Here is a 25,019-nt window from a genome sequence, read left to right on the forward strand (position 1 = left end):
TTTATAAGCTTAATTAAACTTTTATAAGCAATAATTACTGTATTTTTAAAACATTTAGTCACAAATACTAACTAAATACATTAGATTGTAAAACTCATTTGAAATTCGGCACATATGATTTGCTAATGTTTATATTTTTGTACTTTCGGCTAAAATTTAACCTTGATACTCACTACAGACAAAGCAGTGTGTGCACGTAGTGAAGGTGAAAAGCAACCAGTTAATTGAAATGGTGATATTCGACAAGGGCGCTGGAACTAATAACGATTCGGGTCATCCGATACATTTACACGGTCAACCATATGCCGTTGTTGCCATGAAAAGGTAAATTACATTTCTACCAGCAAATTATTTCAAGCTATTATCTTTTTACATGAAATAAAATGAACTCTTTAGCAAATAAACATATTTAGCAAATGTTTGTTAAAAGGATAAATGAGAGTGAACCACTGCCAATGAAGAAAATGAAGGATATCTACTACAACACTAAAATTGATAGACAACTGGTGAATCCCCCAATGAAAGACACAGTAATTATACCGAACAGAGGATACACTATTGTCAGGTTCTTTTCAGACAACCCCGGATTTTGGCCTCTTCACTGTCACATACTGTTCCATGATTTAAGTGAGATTGTTGTTATGTTTTGTAACATCAGGTATACCTTTACATACACATTTATTTATTGTTTGTCAAAATCTAAAATTTTGTTTATCTCAATCTACTCACCGCACTGATATTGAAAACATTATCATATTTACTATAAAATGATTATTTTAAAGCTTCACGCGGAAGCATTGTATAGAAATATTTTTTTTTGTAGCATTTATTTTAATAAATTTTTATCATTTGAAAAGCTTTTTTAAACTAAAAATTTAATAATTTAAACAACAAAATAAAAATTCAAAGTTACTTGCTGTTAAACTAAAAGCCTAACTGTAAGTTATAACCACATAAACCTCTTTCCATTGTTTTCAAAAAGTACGTTTCTAAAGAAAGTCGCAGATTGTTGCTTCGCGAGCCGTAGGTTTTTTTCGATCTCTGTTTTACATTACAAATTTAATTTAATATTGTGTTTCTCAATTATATCTAAGTTATGAGAAGTTCTTAAACGTAAAAAACAAAAACGAGTTGCAACAAAACTGACTTTAAAACGCAAGTAACTTTTCAGCTATGTTTCTTGTGATTCAAGTAGGAGAACCTGGTGTTGTGGCCAAAAATGTTCCAAAAAGTTTTGAAAGATGCGGTAGCTACGAATCAGATGACAGTGAAAGCAGTGCTTATGAAATCACTGCTGACTTTTTTCTGTATTTATTCACTTTTTCGGTACTTACAATAATCAAGCAATCTTTTAATATTTAAAAACGTTGATTGTCTATTTTTTACTTATTTTTTGTGTTTCTCTAAATTACTTTCATGAAAAAAGTTAATTTCTAAGTCCAACTTTTATACTAACAAATAACATAAGGGTTAATAAAATGTGTTTTGCTACAAACATAATAAAAAACAAGAAATATATAAAATCTTTAAATAAACTTATGAATACTGTTTATTATTCTCGTTTTACATGCTTAAGAGGCTTGGCTTATCATTTTCAATAAACATTACTTAAAATTTGTTTACTTAAATAAAGTATAAAATACTACTTTCGTTTTTAAAAAAGTATTAGTTTCGAGAAAAAAATGTTTTAGATATTTCTTAACAAAATGTTTTATATTATTTGTGGTTACACTTTAAATTTAAAACGTATACCCACCTAAACACTCAGGCTAGTTTTTTTAGATTTCGAATGAGTTTAAGCTGATCCAGTTTTCAATATTTTGTAATTTTCTTGTTAATTTTGTTCAAGAACTTGATTTTAACTGATTTTAGATTGGTAAGGCTATAGGGGGGGTCCTCCTTGATTTTTACAAGTTGATCTTATTTAATAGATTTTAATCTTAGCTACCAGATATTGTTTCTGTGATGTAGTTTATCTTTTTATCAATTTTCCTTATACTTAATTTAAAGTTATTCATAGTTTTTTTTTAGCTTTTATAGAAATGAAATTTTGAAACTACAAATGTAAGCTCTACTTTTTATGTGAAAACTAGTGATGTACCGGACTCACTATCCGGGTCCGGATCCGGCCGGATCTTGATATGAAAAAAAGTCCGGATCCGGGTCTTTTCATCCACTCAAAACGACAATAGTTTCTTCAATTATGGCTCAGGTCGCGTGCCTTCCTGCTTCGTTCATTTCTGCGATCGACTTCCAAGTGTAACTTTTTGGATGTAACTCATAAAAAATATTATATTGTTTTTTATGTATTTTAAAAATCAAGTTTATCATAACTAAAAGTAATAGTTTATATCACAAAGTTAAAATAAAAGCAACGATTAGCTTTCAGTTTCAAAAGTTTAAAGAGATCTGCAAGATTTACCAACTAAAACTATAAGAAAGAGGAGTGTTTTTTCTAATTTAAAACTTTATGAAAATAGTATATAACGCAAGTTATATATTAAGTTATAAGCTTTTAAACTTAGCTTTTTACAAGACTTTTTTTCTACTACTTGTATCTTCAGTATACGACTTTTGTTTATGCAGCTTTCTCAAGCTGTGATTTAGTTTCGTCCAAATTAGTCTAACATACTTACTAAATAAAGGTTTGTATACAAACAAGTTTACAGAAATGCAAAGCTTTTCTCAGTACAGTTAGCTTAATTTTGATATATGACTAAAATAAGTTAAGTATTTTTAGCATGTATACACTACTTAGTTAGTATTCTAAATAAGATATTGCTTATTTAATACGTTCTATAAAATTTTGAATTTGTATATCTTAGTTAAGTTTTAGTACAAATACTTAATAAAAATGTTATTTTCTAGTATATTCTAGTACACAAATGTCTTCTAAGTATTATACAGTGGAAAAAATATTGGACATGAGTTATGTAGATAACGAAAAGTGGTTCAAAGTCAAATGGAAAGGTTATGGAATGTAAGTTTAACTTTTGTTGTTTAAGTGTTCTTTGAGTCAAAATTATCAAAAAAGGGATTGTAATTTTTTTAAGAAGCAATATTAAAGTGCTTCACTAGTTTTACACTTCTTATTAACTTTTGACCAATATGACAATGCTTTTATACAACAATCATTTTTATAAGCACCTTCATTTTTGTTATTACTTTTGTTAAGTAAAATAATTAATAAATTATATTAAAGTTGTTTAAAAGTTTGATATGCAGGTCTAAAATACTTCTAATTCATTTACTATCCAGTGTAATAGTAATAAACTAAGATAAAAATCAAATTTTTTCTTAAAATGTGCATTATTACTTATGACAATTATTAAAAAGTAACTAAAAAAACAAATTAAAAATATTTTAAGGTGCTGTTTTCGTTAGTACTAGTAAATAAAGTATCATAAGTTTAAGATTAATTTAAATCCCATTGATATCATGAATAAAGACCATCTTGTAACCAGTATATATTTGTCAAATGCTATATTTCTTATAACTACTTAATTATTGTAATTGTTAAAAGTTTTACATAGAATTTTGAACTCAGTATGCTTAGTAAACAATATGTTTTTAAAAGTGATGAATGCACTTGGGAGCCTAGGTCAAACCTGGACAGATGCAAAGAAAAACTAAAAGAGTACTTTGCTAATAGAAGGGTCTCTGAAAAGTCTCATACAAATTCATCTGAAAATAAAAGCTCTGGAAAATCAGCTGAAGAATGGCTTGTATGTGAGAAACCAGATAGTTTTTGTCAGTCATCTAGGTGCACTAACAAAGGTTTGGAAAGAAAATTTTCAAATTACAATAAGTACTATTTACACATAGTCTATATTAGTGTAAAACTAGATTAAAATTTTTGTTATACTGTTACTCTCATTTAATTCTTGTTGCAATCCTATTTATTAGTAAAAATAAAGTTTTTATGACAGCAAGTTCATTACACAAAACTAAAATTGAGAAGAAGAACAAAAAATATTCACCAATTGAATCCAAAACGCACAAAACACAAAAAGTTGCTACAATAGATGACATCAACCTTCTATTTCTACCGTGAGTAAGAGAACTTTGTGTTAAATTTTGTTTCTAAAATTATAATGTAGCACATGGTTAATGTCTTATCTTGTTATTTTCTCTGTAAAATTTTAATTTTAAGTAATATTTTTAGTGATGAACGTGTTTTGAAACCTACACGAAATCTGAGTGATACTAAAAATACTAATCAGGAGTACTTTGTGAATAAGAAGAGTTTCCGGAGTTTCATTAAACCGAAATTATCTGAAAACATGAAGTTTGCCCAGGTTAAACGCAGAAAAACTTGTAAGTAATGTTGAATTTGTATGAATTTTTTAGTTCTAAACAGTTCTATTTTAAGCTGAATTCTTAGTGTTGTTGGATTTAATTTTTATCATCTATAAAATCTTTATGTTTCATTAATAAAAAAACATTCTAATTTTGCATCAAATTGAAAACTTTTCATTCCGAAGCAGTTAGTTTCTCAAATGAAGCTGGAAACTCGGAAAGCAACTATACATCCTTTGGCTCAAAAATGCACCAAGTACAAAGAATAGTTGGAAGAAATGATAACCACTTTCTAGTTCAATGGTAGTAAATTAAATAAGTATATGCAAAATAATATAAAAAGGTTGTTTAACAACTTCTTAAATTTTTAAACTTCTCTTGTCCACAAAAAAAGATAAACTTTTAATTGAGTTATTAAAACTGATATTAAATATAAATTTTACACAATACAGAACAATATATTATAGCACACTTTTTCAAAAAATATTATCAATACAGTCTATATCTATATTTTTTTTGTACAAAATGTTTTTCGTTTATCAAATATTTACTTTTGCAACAGGGTAGGAGCCTCAGTTGCTGAGTTTATTAAAGTAGAACAAATGAACAAGCTTTTCTCACAAGATGTCATAAAATTTTACGAGTCACATGTAAAAGGACCAACTAAAATGAGAAGATTCAATGTAATTAACGTTGAAGATATTGAGAATTATTAAAACTGCTCGCTACTAAGTGCTCTAAAACTTTTTTGTTAAACTTTTCAAAATCTTTGTTAGTTTTAAAGTTTTTGTTTTCTTAAAAATACTAAGTTTAAGTTATTTATTTTTTTTATTGTTATTACATTCTTAAATTTAGATAAACTAAAAGTTAACACTTTGCTTAAATAGTGTTTTGACAAAAGCTCAAACTTAAAATATTTATTTTTTTCTTTTATTAAATTTAAAATAATTTTATTTATTGCTGTATATTTATTTTATTTATTTTCTCGTATAAAGTTTTCAAAACTTAAGGTTGTAACCATTTCATAAAACCCGTTATTTGTAAACTATTAGTAAATTAGCTGTGTATAACTTTTATTTAAGCCATTCACCCATAATTATTTTCAAATTTATGAGCTTCGTTGTGTTTACAAAATCTTAGTTAAAAGACTAATAAATAAATAGTTCGATCTAAGCGTTTGATATTTTATGATATAGTTATAAAGTAACATTTTGTAATAAAAATGTCGATTAAGTTATTTATTTGTTTCTACTATTGTTTAAACATGCTTTTTCTATCCTAAAACGTTTGCTTTAGAAAAAAAAACAAATTAAAGTACATTAAAATTTTATGCTAATCATTTAACAGCAAATTATCCCAATATATTGCTATAGAATGAAATTCTATTTTGTATTCGAAACCTTTCAGTGTTTTTTAAATAGCATATTATCATAGTGTAAAAGATTATGATTGCATGACATGTTAGTATTTTTTTTAATTTTTACTTGCAATATAACAAGTAGTAGCTTTCTACTTGTTTTTAGAATTGCAACGAAGGAGTCCACAATAGTTTAAGTGGAAAACTACAGAAAAATTTTATTGTGACGCAATAAACCAGAGAAGAGAGTATAAAAACAAGAAAAGTGTTTCTTAGCGAGTTAAAAAATTGTTTTTTTTTGTTCGGGAGTTGTTAGATAGAACGTGCAGAACAGAAACTAAAGAAACTATGTCGTAGTAAACTGCATCAATTTCGTTCACTTAATCACATTATTTCTATATTTTTGTACTGTTACTATACAAAGCACATTTCGCCAAATTTTGATTTTTTAACGCCAACTTAGTAGTAAAAATAATATTAAGATTTAACGAGCGTACCGTTTGAACGTTTGTCATACTTACATTAAACAACCTATAAGATATATAGTAAATAAACTTGACGTTAAAAGACGTATTGGTCATGGAATAATTTTTATTTTGTAAAATTATAAATAAACATAAAACAAACTATGAAACAAAATAAACTTTCAAGTAATTTATATTTCCATATTCACATCAATATGCAGCTATTGTACTTAAAATTCTTTATGAAACTGTATACTATGAGAATTAAGTTCAAATTAAGAAAGTTTAGACAGCCTAAACATTAACTGAAACGTATTTATCTGAAAAAAAAAACATAAGATGGCAAATGTAATCAAATCAAACGAATTAAACGATTTTAAAGTAATTCAAAGAATCTTACCAGATGCACTAACAACAACTTATGGCTTATTGTAGAGGACACTTACATACCCTTGTATCCTCAAACAAAAAACCTGTATGAAAAATAATATAAGTTATTTCCTTTTTTTTGTGGGATAAGTTAGTTTTCAAGCCTTACTGATCTTTGTAATGCTCAAATCTTTTTACATAATTATTATAAGTAACAGAACTTTAAAAAAAAAAACCATAAACTTGCGAAATGATTTATTAGGTTGAAAGTAAAAATTGCAAAAGCATTTGCGTTATATTTTAGTTTAAGTCCGTAATTTAACTTTCTCACTATATGTATAAGCTAAAGTTAATACTTAATAACTTTAAAAGCAAATACAAATAATTTTTAAAGCTTTAGTTGCTAAATTAAAAATTTTGTAATTTATTAAAATTAATATTTACGTAGGGTACTAAGTACAAAGCTTTAATTTTATTTTCAAATTGTTTTATTTGCTTATAACAAAACGCACCAACGACAACTCTTTAGTTCGAAATTCGACTTTTGTGTTTACGACTATATCAATGCAAATTAGTAAAACATTTTTTTCAATATATTGCTTAAAAATTTAAATGCTAATCATACACTGTCATAAAATAAGAAATACAACTAAAGCACATTAAACTTTGTTGTTTTACTCCGACTAAATGTAAACTAACCTTTTTCAAAGTTGTGACCAAGTGTATATTACAAACTATTAAAACCTTTATCAAAAGTTTTAAGTCTAGTTTAGATAAAATGTTTAACACATTTCTCAGCATTTATAACACATTTTGATTTATTTAACTGTATTCGTATAATCAATTATTTAATTTTATTGATAAGGTTTCTTGCACCTGCAGAAGAACTTGTTGATAAATGATCAAAATACTTTGTTGAAACTGATAAATTTTCATACATATGTTTTTAAATAATTGTTTCAGTTTTTATTGGTCATACATGATAACACTTAAATTTTATTTGTTCTTAAAAAATATAAACTAAAAAAGTTTTTTAATAAAGTAGGAAATATTTTAAATAACGTTTATGCAAAAATGTAAATCATTACAATATCGAAGAGTCGGTCTAACCATGTAATTATTGTGTATCAAAAAAATACATAGTTGAAAATATTTGACGATTTTGTCTACAGAAGAAAAAGCTCTAATAAAACTTCAAATTCAATTACAAAATTTATCGTATACTTGATCATATAAAGCAGAAACTAACTTTTTTACTACTGTTTAAATAAATAGATAAAGTATTGCATTTTTGAGTGTAAGTTCACTTGTAAATCATTATTGTACCTTTATATATATATATATATACATGTATATATAATTTGATTATTTTTACTATTGCTGTACAGCCTCAAAGATAAGTTTTAAGTATATTTGATACTTTAATTTAGGGGTGGGCAAAGTTTATTTAGGGGTGAGCTAGATGCAGTAAAAGTTAGTCTTTGGCAACTAGAGTATTATTATTACGTTTATTTCAAAATTACTCAATTATCAAATTCATTTAAAAAATACTAATTCTATGTTTTTTTTTACCAAACCTAGTGTTAGTTTAAAATATGTTAGTGTACCTTAGACCTTCATTTTTATATTTTCATTTTATATACCAGAATATCTAGTGTAAGTTTGAAAATTCGTTTAGCGAGATTTACATATTCGCGGGCCGCAGTCTTGCCTTATGTGGACCGGATTCCACTAAAATTTTCTTAACAATAGCGGGTCGGTTACTTTCGCTTCGCGGGCCGTACGTTGCCGACCTCTACTTACAGTCATAATAAAGTAAGATTATCAGCACTCATCAGTGTACAAAGGAACAGAGATGATAAATAAATGTAATTGTTAGTTTAACAATTTCTGTTCTAAAACTTGACTTCAAATAATTTAATCAATTAAGATGTTATATCACTCTCAAATAAATAGGAAAATATATTTTTTCTACCTAATTTTAATAAATCTAACAAGTATTATCAAACTTATTGTTTATAAAATCTTAAAAGGAAAGAAAAATTCATTTATAGCTTAGTTATAAGTTGTTTTATGGCTTAAAATTTATGAGATTGTGATTCACTTTTTGCGATTAGAAAATAATTATTAGTTACTTTTATATTGTTAAATGTTGAAATAATGTAGGTTGTTACTATAGAACAGATTAATACTTTACACAAATTTATGGACACAAACTTATAATCATTTAATGTTTTTGTTCTATCAATGTTTTGTTATTGAGTTAAATTTGATTAGCTTCATAAAAGCTATATTAAGTTATGTTTCGTTTCAATAAAATAAATAATATCATATGTTTCTATAAAAACATTAAACTTCATGAATATATATATCTTCACTGTTTTCATATAAAGTTTGTTTTAAAATAATATTTAAAACTAAATTTAGAACTTGGCAAAAAAAACAGTGATTCATTCTTATTATTCGCACAGAAAGAATAATGAAAACATAAGATAAAGAAAAGTTTAAAAATAAATATTGATTCAGTATTAGCTTAGATATAATAAACATTAAAATTTATATAATTAGAGCTAATACACAACTTTTAAACACAAAAGGGTAAATATTACATAACTTTATAAATTTTCAAACAAAGGTTTACGTAAGAGAAAACACTTAAACTGTTAGTCACTACAACTACCTTTAACTGTTTAAAGAAATTTTGTTACAATTTTGTCACAGTTTACGTACGAATGTATGATTTATTAAGCTGCATTATTCTAAATTGGTAACTGTGACACAAGATCGAAATGCTATAAATAGTTGTCTGCCTAAACCGAAATTGCATTAAACAAAAAGAGTAGTTTGAAGTCAGTTTACAAGTTTTGATAATGTGAGACATAATAAACATTGTTTATCAGTCGAGATAAAAACAAAATTTTAAAAAAAGTTAAGATAAATTATCACTGTACAATATTTCAATAGACTTAACGCGCTTGAAAAATAACATTCCTATTTCATATAGTTTTCAAAATTGTTCTAATAAATTTAAACAAGTTGATTAATTTTTATTTATAAAATTCTATATAAAATAGGTTAATACAAAATATGTATTGTGTTGTAGAACAATTTTACAGCTAAGAAAAATGAAAGTTTAGAAATTAAGTTTTTTTTGTTCTGACTTTAAACTTTAAAAACTATTTTGAGATGTATGCCTTAAATATTCAAGCTACCCTACAGAGTTGAGTTAGACTTTTTTGTTAAATAAAACTAAGTACGACTTCCGTTTTAAGGAAAGAAATTAAGTTTGTAAACGTTTTTCTAGGTCATATAAAATTTATTTTATTAAAGGTGGTACTAGCAAGAATATATTAAAAGTTAAGAAAAAGTGTATATTTTTTGAAGTCGTTATATATCTGAATGAGCACTCAAAAATTATGAAAATATAAAAAGTAACTTTATATACTCATTTAAAAACACATTCAATGTTTTTGTTATGTTTTAATACAAATAAGCAGTAAAACTACATTAAAAAAGGACAGCTTTATTGAGGCTTTTTCAATGCATATTTCGAAGAGTTCACTTAAATACGACATATTTATTTACAGGTTTTAATATAAAAAAATTGTTTAAAAAATATTTGTAGTATTATTAACTTGGCTTACAAAATAGTTTTAAAAAACAATAAATGCACAAAGGCAGTAAATAACAAAAAAACAATAATTGTACAACTCCCCATACGTACTGATTCTTTATATGGTGATTTATACTTTTTTAAGCCTTAAAGTTAAAACATCCATGTATTATAAAAATAATAATAGCAACTGATTTGTAATAATAATTTCATGTGGATGAAATAAAAGCAGTATATATTGGAGATATAAATAAAATATTACTTTTTAAATCCTTAAATGTAAAACCTATGAAAAATTAAATACAAAATACTTTCTAAAATTTGTTTGTTTTTGTTTTGTTGTTTATAAATCGAAAACTAGTTTTTACTTAAACAGGTAAAAAATTATTTTTAAAAAATTATGACAACATCTTCATTTTTAGTTTTTATTTTATTGTTTGGTCTCGGGTTAGCTTTTTATTCAGGTAAGTGTTGTAAAAAATTTATAAATAATAAACTCATTAATAAACCTTAATTTGTTTCTTAAAGTTTAGGTATCTAGTGCTTAAAGTGTGATAAGTGATTTACTTTTATAGTTAAGCTTGATTTTAAAGCAATACGAAATCTCTTTTTTATAGAAAAAGTATATATATATATTATAGTAAACATTAAAAAAGTTTTATATAGGTAGAATAATAAACTAGATAAATAAAAGCATAAATTTATAAGTCCTAAAAATAAATGCAAAAATAATAATTAAAGCAGGATCTTTCGTGAATAAAGTTGATTTACTTACAAGAACTTTCAGTTTTCCGATAAACACTATAATCAGTTAGTTGTTATTTAAACCAGTCTACCTAGTCTTACTAAAAAACCTAACATACAATAGTAAGCAATAAAAGCCTACTAGCTATTGTAAAAACAACAATAGCGCTCATAATGTAAAAATTAAAATGACCGGAAATTGCAAGCTATTCATTTTAAAATCGCGATAAACTCGGTTTTGATTGTAGTCTGTATAATGAGCGCTGTTTACTACTTATATTCTTAGCTTAAATGCATATTTATATAACCTTGGTTAAAGTAATGTGAGGGTTACTGTAAAAAGAAGTAACTTAATATTTAACTAAAACTTATATTTTGTTTACAAAAACTAATAAAATATTTTGATTATTTTTGTTTACTCAATTACTATTAATATTTGTAACACTTAAAAATTGATATGATTTTTATAAAAAATAAAATAAATTAAACAACTTAAAATTGTCAAAAAGACACTAAAATTTATTATCAACACTGCGCTGCAAGTTATTTCTCATTTTTGTGTTTGTTTTTTCTGGCTTTTCACTATGAAATAAATAAACTTGTTAACTACTACTGATATTTTACAAAGGTAAAGAAACACCACCCGATCAATTCCCATCCGCTAAATTCAAACCCGAATCAAGTTCCACCCGATCGGTTCCATTCCAAAATTTTATTTTGTATTTATTTATTTATTTGGTATTTTTGTTTTTCTCTCTTTTTAATCACTGTTACCCTTACACTCACTCTTTGTCGGTTTTTTTACTTATTTTTATTTTTGTTATTTTTATTTATTTAAACATATTATACTTTTTTTCGTAAACTAAAACATGAGTGAACTTGAAAGTTTAATTTGGTACAAAATTAACAGAACATTTAAATAATTCTATCTAGTCCTTAAGTAACTGTTCTTAATAAAGTTAAGTTTATGATACTTTAACTTAAAAGTGAATATCATCTACCAGTTCTTAAGTATTTAAAAAGACTTGATGTACTAATACACTTGGTATTTTGCTCTTTTGATAAATTAAATTATAGTGTATTTAGTTAATTCACAATAAAAAAAAACTAAAGCATTTTTATTTAGTGCATGATAGAATTAATTACGCAAGTGTAGTAAACATAAAGTATAATATTTTTTCTTGTTTATTTACTTACATAAGAATTAATCTAGTGATTTGTTTGTATACATATGCTGATGTAACTTTTACAATTGAGGTACTTTTTTGCCACATAAATTTGAAACGTCATTGTTAATTACGTATAGTCCTTTTGACCATAAGATATTTTCTATATCATAAAATAAACAAGTCCGGTTATCACTGTCAAATACAGCAAACTTTCCACCTACTGAAACTATGGCGCATGGCCTGTGTAACAAATGCATAACGCAATCTGGAGACGATTTAGTTCTAACAAACTTGTTGCAACCAACAATTGTTTTAGATTTTAATTGTGATACATTTTATTTTATTAAATTTTATTGGTTCCTTAAAAATATCAACTAAAAAATTCTATCAAAATAGTAAATGATGAACTTTACCACACGAACATCAACAACAGTATCCGAGACAACCTACGACCGGTTTCGTCCTGATTAGGACTCATCAGGCAGACATTGTCGTGAGAAACCGCTGTTGAGATCTTACCAAACGGGTTTATGTACAAAAGTACTGAAGCGGCCGTTCGTGGGTAAACTTGAAAAAACTGACACAGCTAAATCATTCTTAGCCCAACGTCTCAGACATTGTCAGCTTATCGTCCTGGACAAGACTTTATAACGTATCCGTGGTGCGCGACTCGATAACCAAAACGTTTTTTCGTGCACCAGGTCATAGAACCGAGTACTTAAGCGTCTTTTTATATTGTGAGATTATAGTCTGTGTTTGCTTGATCAGTTTTAACCACTATTTAATACGGCCATCATCAACAAAGATGAGATGCTTTGCACCATCAATAATAAATAATGAACCTTACCACAAGAACATCAAAAACAGTATTTGAGACAACCTACGACCGGTTTCGTCTTCCATCAAAATAGAAAAGTTTTAAAAACACGTTCGTGTAAAAATTAAAAACATGACAATATCAAAGATGCGGTCTAATTTGAAATCCAAAATTATTTTTAATTGAAAGTTATTTATGTTATTATTGTGCATTAAAAAAATATTAAACTAAAAAACTTTGACAGTTTAATTAATAAAAAAAAACTCCGATATAAATTCAATTATAAAAATTATTGTTTTTAATGCAGGACTTAACTTTTTCAAGTACTGTTTGAATAAATAGATTGAGCATTGAATTTTTCAATGTAAGTTCAGTTGTAAAGCATTGTTGTAACTATATTACTAATAAACTTTAAATTTATATTTAGCATTGCTTTCCAGCCTGCAAATATAAATTTTGAATGTATTTGATACTATAACTTAGGGATTAGCAACGTTTTTAGAAAGCGAGCCAGATGCAGAAAAATATTGTCTTTGGCGGAATAAAGCATTACAATTTCCATTATTTCAATAAAATTGCGCAAAAGTACTAAATCTATGATTTGTTTTACTAAACCTAGTATTAGTTTAAAACTTTTCGTAATTAGTACCTTAGACATTCTTTTTTATTTTCATTTTAATCCCGGAATATCAGCGTAAGTTTCAAAATCTCGTTTAGCGGACCAGATGTACATGCTCGCGGGCCGCAGTTTTACCCTTCGTGGACTGGATTCCACTAAACTTTTCTAAACAATAGCGGGCCGGTAACTTCGCTCCGCGGGCCGTACGTTGCCCAACTCTAATTAAATTGATAATAAAAAAATAGATCTGCACTCATCAACATACAATACTAAGGAATAGAGAAATTTAAGAAAGTAAATTTCTAGTTTAACAATTTCTTTTGTAAAACTTCCCTCTTTTACAAATATAAAACTTTAAAAGAAAATAAGAAAAAATATTTATTTTGTTAATAGTTATTTATGTCTTAAAAGTTATGAAGTTGTGATTCACTTTTTGCGCTTACAAAATAATTATTAGTAACTTTTATCTTGTTAAATGTTGAAATAATGTAGGTTGTTACTATAGAACAGATTAATACTTTACACAAATTTGTAGACACGAACTTATAATCATTAAATGTTTTTTGTTCCATCAGTGTTTTGTTATTGAGTTAAATAATTTGATTAGCTACATAAAAGCTGTATTAAGTTATCATATAGTAAGTTATGACAGGCAGTTTATATGTGAGCAGTTAGTTAGTTTGGTGTGTAGCTTGAAGCAACAAAATATCTTGAACGTTTTTGTGAATGCTTATTGTAAGTAGTGTTTTGTCTCAAAAGTGAATATTTCAACAGGTGTTTAATTGTTTAAATATTTAAGCCAGGTTTATAGTTTAATAGTTTATTAAAAATTTTACAGTTTCTTGTTTACTAAAAGTTTTATTTAATTTTTAGTTTTTTGTTTAAAGTCTTTTGATATAGATTTAAATAGCTTCCAGTTTTTAAAGTGTTACCAAAGTAATTAATAATTTTGTATATGCTAGTATTTCTTGTTGTGTTTTATATAAAAGATTCATCACTCAAAACTGTCGTGTCTGATTATAGAAAGTAGTCTCAGTTAGAATTTAGTAACTGTTAGATATTAATTAAATAAGGTAGGATTTAATTATGATGGGTAGTACTAATAAGTTAAGTGTACCACAATCAGTCCACAACTTTACTACCAAATTGTCAACCTTTGCTAGCTGTTCTACTGATTATTAGATTAAAGTAATTTTTCATTTTTTAAAAACCTATTCTGACTCAGGCTTGTTTATACTCACTCTAGCTAGTTTTATTGACTTAAACAGTGGCAACCCTGCTAGTTTGAAAATTTTTGGGAATTTTAGAAAATCTTGGACTGCCTCAGGCTAGTTTAGTTTTTTATAAAAACTCAGGCTAGTTTTCTTTTAGATTTTGAATAAGTTTGAGCTTATTCAGTTTTCAATATTTTGTAATTTTCTAGTGTATTTTGTTCAAGAACTTGATTTCATATCTTTAATTGTAAATAACACCTAAATTTGTAAACCTTGTGGCTAGCTGTTCTACTTATTATTAGATTAAAGTTCTTTTTTTTCAGTTTATAAAAACTTCATTCTGACTCAGGCTAGTTTATTCTAGTGATGTACCGGACTCACTATCCGGGTCCGGCCGGATATTGCCATTTTTGTCTGGTATCCGGATCCGGCAGGATTCTAATTTGAAAAAAAAGTCCGGATCCGGTTCCGGCCGGACTCTAATTTGAAAAAAAAGTCCGGATCCGGTTCAGGCCGGATCTAATTTGAAAAAAAAGTCCGGATCCGGTTCCAGCCGGATTCTAGTTTGAAAAAAAAGTCCGGATCCGGTTCCGGCCGGATTCTAGTTTGAAAAAAAAGTCCGGATCCGGGTCCGACCGGACCCGAAATTGTGGGTCCGGTACATCACTAATTTTAAGTCTATGATTTAATTACTGTTTTTGATATTATTTTCCTATCAAAAATTGAGATAAATTTCAATAGATCTATTTTTAAATCTGCAGCTTTATTTATAGTCAGTAAAAATTAATTGTATACCTAACTAAAGTATTAACCAAGAACAAATTTTAAACTATTTAAACTTTTTTTCGGTTTTTAAGCTCAGACTCGACTGATTTAATTAGTAATTAACTATCTAAAACATTTTAAAACAAAACTTGATTTAAAAAAGAAGATAGTTAGTTTATAACTATTGGTTTAAGATTATGAAACAATTACTTGAGTATTGTTACACTTAATTTTCGATATACTTCAGTATGAAACTAATAAATATTATAGTTAAAGATATTTAAATTTTTAAATTGACATAAAACATCTAAGGTCACAATTAGTACATAGTCACCTGAAATCGTACTAGATAAAACATAATCTATAAAATTTACAACCTTAAATTAAGAAATTACATATATTTTTAGAAAGAAGAACCTTGTAATGGTTTTTTTTCTTAGCAACGGTTAAAAACAGTTTAAAAAATCTTCGAACTTTCTAAAGTTTATTTTTTATTTTAATGCTATTAGTTTTTAACGTTTAAAACTTTTCTTTAAACTAGATACTTTATAATCATGGTATTAATTCGGTTAATATTAAGTAGATAGCTTTTTGTGTTGGTACGTTAAATTACAAATACAGATTAACTTTTTTTAAAAATACTTTTTTAATGGTGATCTATCAAAAAATATTTATTTTTTTATGAAGTTTATAATTAGTTTATTGAACACGACAAAAAGGACGAAAGGATTATAAGTATGTTCAAAAGACCCTATGTACAGAAAGAATTTCCGGTTATCGAGCTAGACAAAACTTATTTACTTTAACTACTTACCAAATTTCTTATATTTAGTTTAAAATTTTTTGTTTGATGTAAACAGAATATAGGTTTAAAGTTTATTACTCTACTTCTATCTTTGAGGTATTGTGCTTATCATCCCTGTTTTAAGTAAATGCTTTCTATGAAATACAAAATAAAGTAAAAATAACGTTAAAAGTACGGTAATGATTCACTTCAATTCGTTAACAAGCAATGAAAACTAAGATTTTCTTTTAATTTTTTTTATTTGCATAGATGTAAGAAGCTATTAATTGCATTAAACATAGCATTTCTATTATTACACATATTGCTTTTAAACTTTTTATACAGCTAAGTAAAATATATTAAGTTTTATCTTTAATTAATGAATATTCTAACACCGTTACATTGTATTTTAATGTTTTAAAAAATGAACTGTTATATTTTAAATTATATTTGATAAGTATTTTAAAACTTTTATAAGTTGAAATAAACAACAAGGAATTTTATGCTTTTTACTTGAGAAGTTTATCAATGTTTCACGTAAAAACTTAACACAACTAATTTTTAATAAAAGTAAAACAGTTAAAGCTTCTTGAAATTTACCTAATACCTAACTATTATTCTTTATAGCTTTTAATGCAAGTACAAGAAAAATGTTTAAAAAAGTTTATAATTTTTGTCTAATAGAACAAGTTTAGTATTGGTTCATTTTGTGTTCTAACAGTATTATCTATTTAACGATAAAATAAAAGCGCTCAAAAAGTTTTGTGTAATACTTGGTATACCAAAGAACCTTTCGAATATCCAGTCGTACACCACATTTTTTTCAATTTATTACAGGCTAACAAAATTTAGTTTTTAGAATTTGAAGTTTTAAACTTTTACAAATAAAAACAAACGATAAAAAGAAAGGAAAGAAATAACAAAAAACACCTTAATAATAAATTTACTTGTAAAAGTTGTACTAAAACGTTTTATACCATGGAAATGAAAGTCAAGTCTGAGCCTAAATTATTAAAAAATAAAAAACAGAAGAAGAAAAAAATCAAACTAGAAAATTAACTTACAACAAAATAAATAATCTTAATATTACGACGAAACCATTAAGTTTAAGCAGCTTTATACTATTTTTTAACGAATTTATGAAGTTTTTTCTTAAATTAAAAAAAATTCTCAACAAGTTAAAATATAATAAAAAAATAAGTTTGTTAATTGCATTAGTAATCACTCAAGGTTGCAGCTATTGTTGACGTTTTGTGATGTCACAAAACCTGCTGTCATTTTACACATGGTCTACTGTGGATATGACGTAACTGTTTTCTTTTAAGAAAACAAATACTAAAAACATTATAATCAACTTATTCTTACAAGTTTGTTATAGAAATGATTAGTTTTCAAGTATAGCTTAATCTTATAGTAGCACTACTTTTAATAAGTGTACGAATACTTTATTTTAGTACAGAAAAATTTATTTGAAACTACGGTTTCAACAAATAAAATAAGATTGATAATTTATTTTTTGTTGAGAATTAGTCAGTCAGTCTCGCTTAGTTATTTTTGTTAACTTTAATACTATTTTACTAGATCAGCAATATTCTTATTATTTGAAATTTGAATAAATTTTAAAAACTATAAACATATACTTAACTATTTTAGATACAATGGAAACAATACTCTAGTTCAATCCATCAAAACATGCCAACAAGTTAATTGCGTGTTTTCGAAATCTTTTGTTTATGAAAGTTGTTAGATTTACTAGAAATTTTTTGCTTAAAAAAAAAAAATGAAACAAATGAGTAGATATTGTTTTGTCAGAAATTTTTAGCTGAAAATATTTTTATAATGTCACTTAGTTTAATGTTAAAGGTAGGTTTTCAAATTGATAGACATGAGTTATATACCAAGTTTGTAAAAAAAAGAGGTTTATTGTGATACAGTCTATATTACTGCTATGATTTAATAAGTCGTTTCTCTTATAAACTTAAAACATTTAGAGAAAACATTATTCATCAAAAATCAAAGTACAGTATTAAGACAAAATACTTTCAGCAAAACTTTTAAGTATTTTTATTTTATTTCTTCATTTATAGGTTAGTTGGTTAGCGTGTTTTTTGTTTTTATTTTGTGTGCTATATATTATTATTTCTTTATCAGTTAAATTTAAACTACAATATTTTTAACTTGTAATTGATGGCATAAGTGAAAAGTCTAGTTTAAAAATATACTTTAAACTGAAACTGAATATAGCTTAACTTATACTTTCACATAACTGTAAAGTAAAAAAAACGTAATGTTAGAAAAATTTTAAAGGTAATTCAAGTTACATGCTGTCTAAAACTGGCCACAACAATGCTAGAAAGTTTATTTATTTAGCATTTTGCTTAACTATAGCTTTAAACTATGCTTTAAAAAAATAAACCAAAACTAAAATAATTAACTAAGTTTAAACATTTGAGTAACGTACATCAGATTATTTTCTAAATTATATAATTAACTCTATAAAATTACAAACTATAGAATATTTTATATATTAAATTTTTATTTATTTTTATGTTGTGATCACTGCAATCAAAATCATTATTTCACTGTAAACTAAATTAATGATGAAAAATAAATCCTGTTTATAAAAAACAGATCGCCATACTATGGCATTATTAAAAAAGAGACAAAACTATATGAACACTTTAAAAAGTCATTTACGTATATTTAGTCCTTATTTGATGATGATATATTATAATTAAAATTTAAACTATGAATTTTTAAATTTGTCGACCATTTCACTTTTGCAACACAAAATATTTTTGTTTTGTTTATAAGTGTTCAATAGAAAAAAGTTGTAGTATTTTTTTACAGTTAATTGATCCGGTTAGCTTATATTTCAACACTTACTCCAGATTTAAAACTATCCTTAATTACGAAAACAAATATCAATGCTTTGTTTAAGTATAATTGTACTATAAAGTTTTATGTATGTATTTAAAAATTTTGGTAAAATTGTTATTTTAAGTTTTTTTTGTAACAAAATAGTTTAACTCTAGTACGAACAATTTGTTTTGATTTCAGGTATGTTTAATTTACAACATGGAAAATACTAAAAGTTTTAGCCGAGGTATTACTCTGGTTTTAGTTTTTGTCAGTTCCACATGTTTTAGCACCAACAGTGAGTTTGATTTAAACTGTTGTATTAATTTTTATTTTCGTCATAATCTAATTACAGTAAAGTTTGTTTTACTACATTTATATAGTATGAGTACATTTAATCTACACCTAAATAAATAGTTTTTCTTTTAGCCCTAGACTATCTGCCAAAAGACAACTATCACAAAGTCTTCCCAGTTCAATTGACTAGTACTAATGAAGTTAAAAAAAGCTTTAATGGAAGACGTAACAAAAAAGTCGACACAATTATTAACAAAGTAAAAGTTTTGTTTAATATCATAGAGTATTTACTAGAGTATAACAGCTAACTTAACTCAAATAACACGTGCTAGCAATTAGTTTTTTTTTGTTTTTTTTTTGTTTCTTTCTCGATTATAATTATCTGAAAATTTCAAGACAATAAATGCCCACCTTCATTCGGTTTCGTTTGACTTGGGAAATTTCGGCAATCACGGCGAAGTGATAATAGATTTGGAAATAAACGACTTGTTGATTCCTTCGGATTTTTCGCAAACTATTTACAGTCACGATACCGGAGATGTTCCAATAAACATCAGTGCTAAGGTTTTCTATTCACTATTTAAGTTTTGTTTTTTATATTATCGATGTTTTTCTTTGTTTAAACTAGTAATTAGAAACTTTTTATACTTTCAGTTTTTGTTTTTCTTTTCGAAACAACAATACATATATAAGTTTAGGTATATGCAAGGACTATTCCTTGGGCACAACAGGTCTCGACAATTTTAATTACGGAGACAAAGTTAATTTTTAATTTATTTATTTACACTAAGGCAACAATGTTTCACTCCTAAGGGATCTTCAGCCCTGCAAAATAAAATAAACATAAGACGATGGATAACTAAAAAAAATTTTAATTTTTTAATATAATTTGAATTTAATAATAATTTTTTGCATTAAAAATTAACATATATAAGTTTAGGCTACAGCATTTTGCTAACTTTAAGTTATTAACTTAAAAGTTCCTTAAAAGTTGTAAAGTAGAATTTAAATAAATGTGTTTGTTTCTTTTTTGTTTGAAAGCGTTAGTTACATGTAATAGCTTTAAACTGCTTTTCTTTCAGCATTTTCACCATTGTAATTATCATGGAAAAGTTCGTAATAAAGAAAACAGCGATGTTTCTGTTAGCACGTGTAATGGAATAAGGCAAGTGAAAGTTATGTAAGAAGCATTAGTATAATATATGTATAATGTGCTTTTAAACCAAAAGTTTATTAACTAAAAATGAAGTTATAAAAACTTTTATATAATTTAATTAAAGCAGTCAAAAATTATTGAGTATCTACTATTTATTTGGTTAGAGCTTAAGTTTTATTTTTTGCTTTAAAAACACACTTTCGTATTTATTTGCTCATATTACTTAAATGCTATCGTTTTTAATAACATCAGAGGGTATATTGAAGTTGATGATCTCCATTACATCATCGAACCAATCAGTGAGGAGTATTCTACCCAAGGGCACGTGGTTTATCATCCGGCCAATCATAAATTGTTCCAATCAATCATGTCCCGTGACGCGTTTGAAAGCTGCAATGAAGAAACACAAACTTTTAAATTTGGTTAATATTTATCTCTTTCTATATCTAAATGTTTGTGTAATTATTAAATGTCTTAGTATTTTCGCTGAGGAAGTATAATTCCTTAAACTTTGCAATTTAAACATGAAGTTTTAAGACCTGTTTTTGTTATCTATAAACAGAAGTTTTTTGTAACACTTATTTCAAATATAGAAATGTTTTATTGTCAGTTTAATTCAGGAAACGTGAGCTTACGTCACAATCGAGAAAAGCGATCAGTCAGGAGAAATCAAAAATACTTCATCGAAGTAATGATAATCATGGAAAAGAAAACGGTTTACATTATCTACAATTCAAACAAAAAAACTATATATGTAAAACTGAATAACTAATTGATACTTTAATTTAGTAAAGCAAGTCAAAAGTTGATAGAAACTGATAAAAAAGGATGTATTACATCCGGTTGGATTTTATTCAGTAAAATCATAAACTAGTTAGAAAAGCTAAAAAAATTGACAACTAAACAAAGCACAAGGAAGATGAAAACGTTTTATAAAACATTTCTATTCATTCAGTACGACAAGTTCACCACGCAAAGGGCTAGAGAGGAGCACGTGGTCGAAATGATGAACTTGGTGGACAGCCACTACAAGGTGCTGGGGATGAGAGTGGTCCTCTCCCACATCGAGTTCTGGAGAGACAACAAGATCGCCTTCACTTCCAACTCCAGAACGGTTAGTTTAAAAGCGAAATTAAAAAAAAAACAACACGTAAATGGATAACTAAACGCAAGTTCTAAAAATTAAAGTAATGAGTGTTTGTTTGAGCTATATATGTTAAAGTTAATAATATGATAATGTGCAATTAAAATAAATTACGTTCAAGACTAAAGTCTACAATTATAAACTTAAATTTACAATGGTACTATAAAGCAACTATAAAACTATAAACAAGTCATATTTTTAAAAAAAGTGACGTTAACAAACTGCAGCTTGCGTGTAATAAGTTTAACACATCGACTCATAACTTTTACTACTCAGGATTTGGAGTCTTTCATCGACTATCGAACGAGGAAACTCGAGGAAGCAACTGAGACTGCTTGGCACCGAACAGACGCCTCCCACATTTTGTTCGGCGGGGATTTCCAGGGAGGCACCATCGGAAGCGCTTTCATATCGACCATGTGCGGTGAAAAGTCGGGATCCGTCGTTCAAGTACTTGCAACCGTTGCTTGTAGTTTTAAAAATTAAGAAAATTTTCAAAAATTCATGTAACTGTGATGTGCATTTTAGATTAGCATAATACATGCTTTAGCTCAACTAACAGATTTATGTCAAACAAAACACTGTCTCAGGATTTCTGCAGTTTTCTTAATTAAAGATTATGTCATACGAGGTTGATTTAAAACATTTAAATTGCTTGAGTTCTCGAGCGCAAATATTTTATTGCATATATTTGTATACTAGATAACTAACATACATACTTATTACTAACTATTATCTAACAGGATTTTACCAGTACAAACATAGTAGCGCAGATTGTAGCTCATGAAATGGGCCACAACTTCGGAATGTTCCACGACACATCTGATTGCAAGTGCGACCCGCTTGCCGACTGCCTCATGTGGCCTTCTAAGGGGTTTTTAATTTGTTTATATACATTAAACAAAACTAAACCTTTTAAAAATTAATCAATGGCTTTTTTAAGTAAAATAATTACAAACTTGAATTTTTTTATTTAAAATTTCTGCAGTTTATAAATATTATCAGTTTCAAAACATAATTTTGCTTTAAGTGTTGCGGTTTTAGCTTTATTTATAAACAAGTGTATTAAAATAATACGTTTAATACAAGGGTCACATAATCTTCACTTAATATTTCTTAAGCTTCTTTATATTTCAATGAATGCACTTATACCACCGTAATTTTACAATCTAAGACAATAAGAGAATCTTCTAAAGTAAAATAAAGCTAAGCTTAAAGCTTTCTTAAAGCTTCTGATCTACGTTTTCTACTATAAAATAACTGTTTAATTTCATATAAATGTGTTTTACAGATATAAAAAGAAAAAGGACTGGTCGGATTGCTCAAAAGAATACTTGGAAGAAGGGTTGAAGTTGGGATTGGGATCTTGCCTGATGAACGTTCCAGAGTCAACTAATTTGTGGGGCGGTCCCCAATGCGGGAATGAGATTATTGAGAAAGGGGAGGAGTGCGATTGTGGCAGTGTTTCTGACTGCACCAGGTATACAAAAGTTTTAACATATAATGCATGCTAGTAAAAATACTTAAAAACAGTTTTTCTTAATAGACATACTGTTATCTTAAAAGTGTTGTTTGTTGCATAAAACATTTATAAAACCTAGCTTATTGATTTGTTTTAATTTCATTTGTTTCAATCTATTGTCATCTTCAATCCTGCTTGTGATAAAATCGTTTTAAATAATTTAAACAAGTTTGCTAGTTTTAAAATATAGTATACTAAAACTTTGTCTGAGTTAAGTATACAAAGATTACGTACAAAAATTTAAAAAAAATAAGTTGTATAAACAGCATTTAAAATAAATTTGTATATTTAACATTCTTTATTTTGAAACTTTAAAGGCACTTTGTTCATCAGTTTTATCAAACTATATTTATTTTCAAATCAGCAAATGCTGCAATCCAGCCACGTGCAAACTGCTCCCCCATGCGGAATGCGACGAAGGAGAATGTTGTTCCGCGTGTTCGTTTAAAAACAGCGGCACCATGTGTCGAAGCACCGAAGGCAACGAATGCGATCTTCCTGAGTTTTGCAGCGGAACTTCTGCTTTTGTGAGTATCAGGAATTTAATTAACAGAACTTATTATAGTTTTACGTAGAAGATAAACAGACTTAATATTTTTGTTTATTTTCTAAACTTAAACTAGTGCTTAAAAAAGTTTTTGATTTTATTATTTATTCGCACTTAATACATTAACACTTTTTTATTGGCTAATTTAAAGTCCACGTTTACTAAGCTTTAATTTTTGTTAACGTAAACTATTTTAGATTGTTTAGTTGCTTGGTTTTGTTTTGTTTAGTTTTATTTTAATAGTTTTCTATTTTTGTTAAAACGCTTAAAATATACTCTACAAACTTTGCAAAAAAAATTCATCGTGACTTAGAAATTGCAGGTGTTTCAGATAAAGTGCATTTTATTGCTAATATTAAAATATATTGCCAGTATGTTTAACGTTCCTTCTTTTTTTGTTTAGTTTTATTTTAATAGTTTTCTATTTTTGTTAAAACGCTTAAAATATACTCTACAAACTTTGCAAAAAAAATTCATCGTGACTTAGAAATTGCAGGTGTTTTGATAAATTGCATTTTATTCCTAATACTAAAGTATATTGCTAGTATGTTTAGCTTTTCTTCTCTTTTTGTAGTGTCCAGGAAATCTTTACATTGAAAACGGCTCACCCTGCCACCAAAACACTCAGTCTTGTTTCGACGGAGTTTGTCTCACCCACGACCTCCAATGCAAAATTATATGGGGAGACAGTGAGACTGTTTAATTTAATTATAAATTGGTAATGTTCATTAATAAGACTTGATATATTTTATCTAAATATAAAAATACAAACAGTTCGTTTAATAAAAGCTTTATAAAGATACGCATACAGCACTAAAATCAAATACAAGTTAAAATTAATCATAGAGGCAAGTCAGGCAGCAGACAGGTGTTATACAGACATTAACGTGAGAGGAAATGAACATGGAAATTGTGGAAGAAATCCAGACAGATCGTTTAAAAGATGCGAGCCGAGGTAATGTTTACTGATGGTTAGATTATATATTTGGCAACGTGAAAGATACTTTTTTAAGAAAAATATTCCTCGAAAAGTCTTTAACTTTTAGTCTTTTATATACATCCAGTAATGTGAAGTGCGGCAAACTTATGTGCCACTCGCCAAACGGTTGGCCGGTCATGAAGGGGTTCGAGTACACGTCATCGTACATGGTTCCGGGAATCTCCCAGATGTGCAACGTAGTCAGCAGCCCCAAGACCGATGCAGGGAACAAGGAGAAAATAGGCGAGTCGGGGCTGGTGCACGCGGGCACATCGTGCGGAAGAAATAAAGTTTGTTTTGC

At 26.9% G+C, this 25,019-nt stretch overlaps 2 protein-coding genes across 2 annotated transcripts; both read left to right on the top strand.

The window, feature by feature from the left end:
- The first annotated feature begins 184 nt into the window (after positions 1–184).
- On the top strand, positions 185–1,431 carry LOC145846086 (multicopper oxidase 3-like). The gene is made up of 3 exons (XM_082953001.1): positions 185–324; positions 431–627; positions 1,172–1,431. Exons 1-3 carry the CDS (start codon positions 230–232, stop codon positions 1,360–1,362), a joined length of 483 nt encoding a protein of 160 aa, XP_082809127.1. The 5' UTR covers positions 185–229; the 3' UTR covers positions 1,363–1,431.
- Positions 1,432–3,718: 2,287 nt separating this feature from the next.
- On the top strand, positions 3,719–25,008 carry LOC145846081 (disintegrin and metalloproteinase domain-containing protein 12-like; the record flags this gene model as incomplete). Its single annotated transcript, XM_082952996.1, has 15 exons — positions 3,719–3,725; positions 3,930–4,050; positions 4,862–4,982; positions 19,767–19,934; positions 20,453–20,535; positions 20,779–20,948; positions 21,120–21,241; positions 21,482–21,640; positions 21,947–22,120; positions 22,414–22,544; positions 22,962–23,150; positions 23,557–23,719; positions 24,314–24,428; positions 24,586–24,694; positions 24,804–25,008. Coding segments are annotated over exons 1-15 (2,037 nt in total), but the record flags the coding sequence as incomplete, so codon positions are not given.
- Positions 25,009–25,019: the final 11 nt, after the last annotated feature.

This window comes from Thalia democratica, unplaced genomic scaffold (assembly GCF_965202585.1).
Source record: "Thalia democratica unplaced genomic scaffold, ktThaDemo2.hap1.1 HAP1_SCAFFOLD_270, whole genome shotgun sequence".
Taxonomy (NCBI): domain Eukaryota; kingdom Metazoa; phylum Chordata; class Thaliacea; order Salpida; family Salpidae; genus Thalia; species Thalia democratica.

What these genes read in the sequence shown, in the direction of transcription:
- LOC145846086 (XM_082953001.1), top strand. Translation starts at nt 230, where the DNA reads ATGGTGATATTCGACAAGGGCGCTGGAACTAATAACGATTCGGGTCAT. An exon ending in GCCGTTGTTGCCATGAAAAG is followed by an intron (nt 325 to 430) that starts GTAAATTACATT and finishes GTTTGTTAAAAG; the next exon opens with GATAAATGAGAGTGAACCAC. An exon ending in CATACTGTTCCATGATTTAA is followed by an intron (nt 628 to 1,171) that starts GTGAGATTGTTG and finishes GTAACTTTTCAG; the next exon opens with CTATGTTTCTTGTGATTCAA.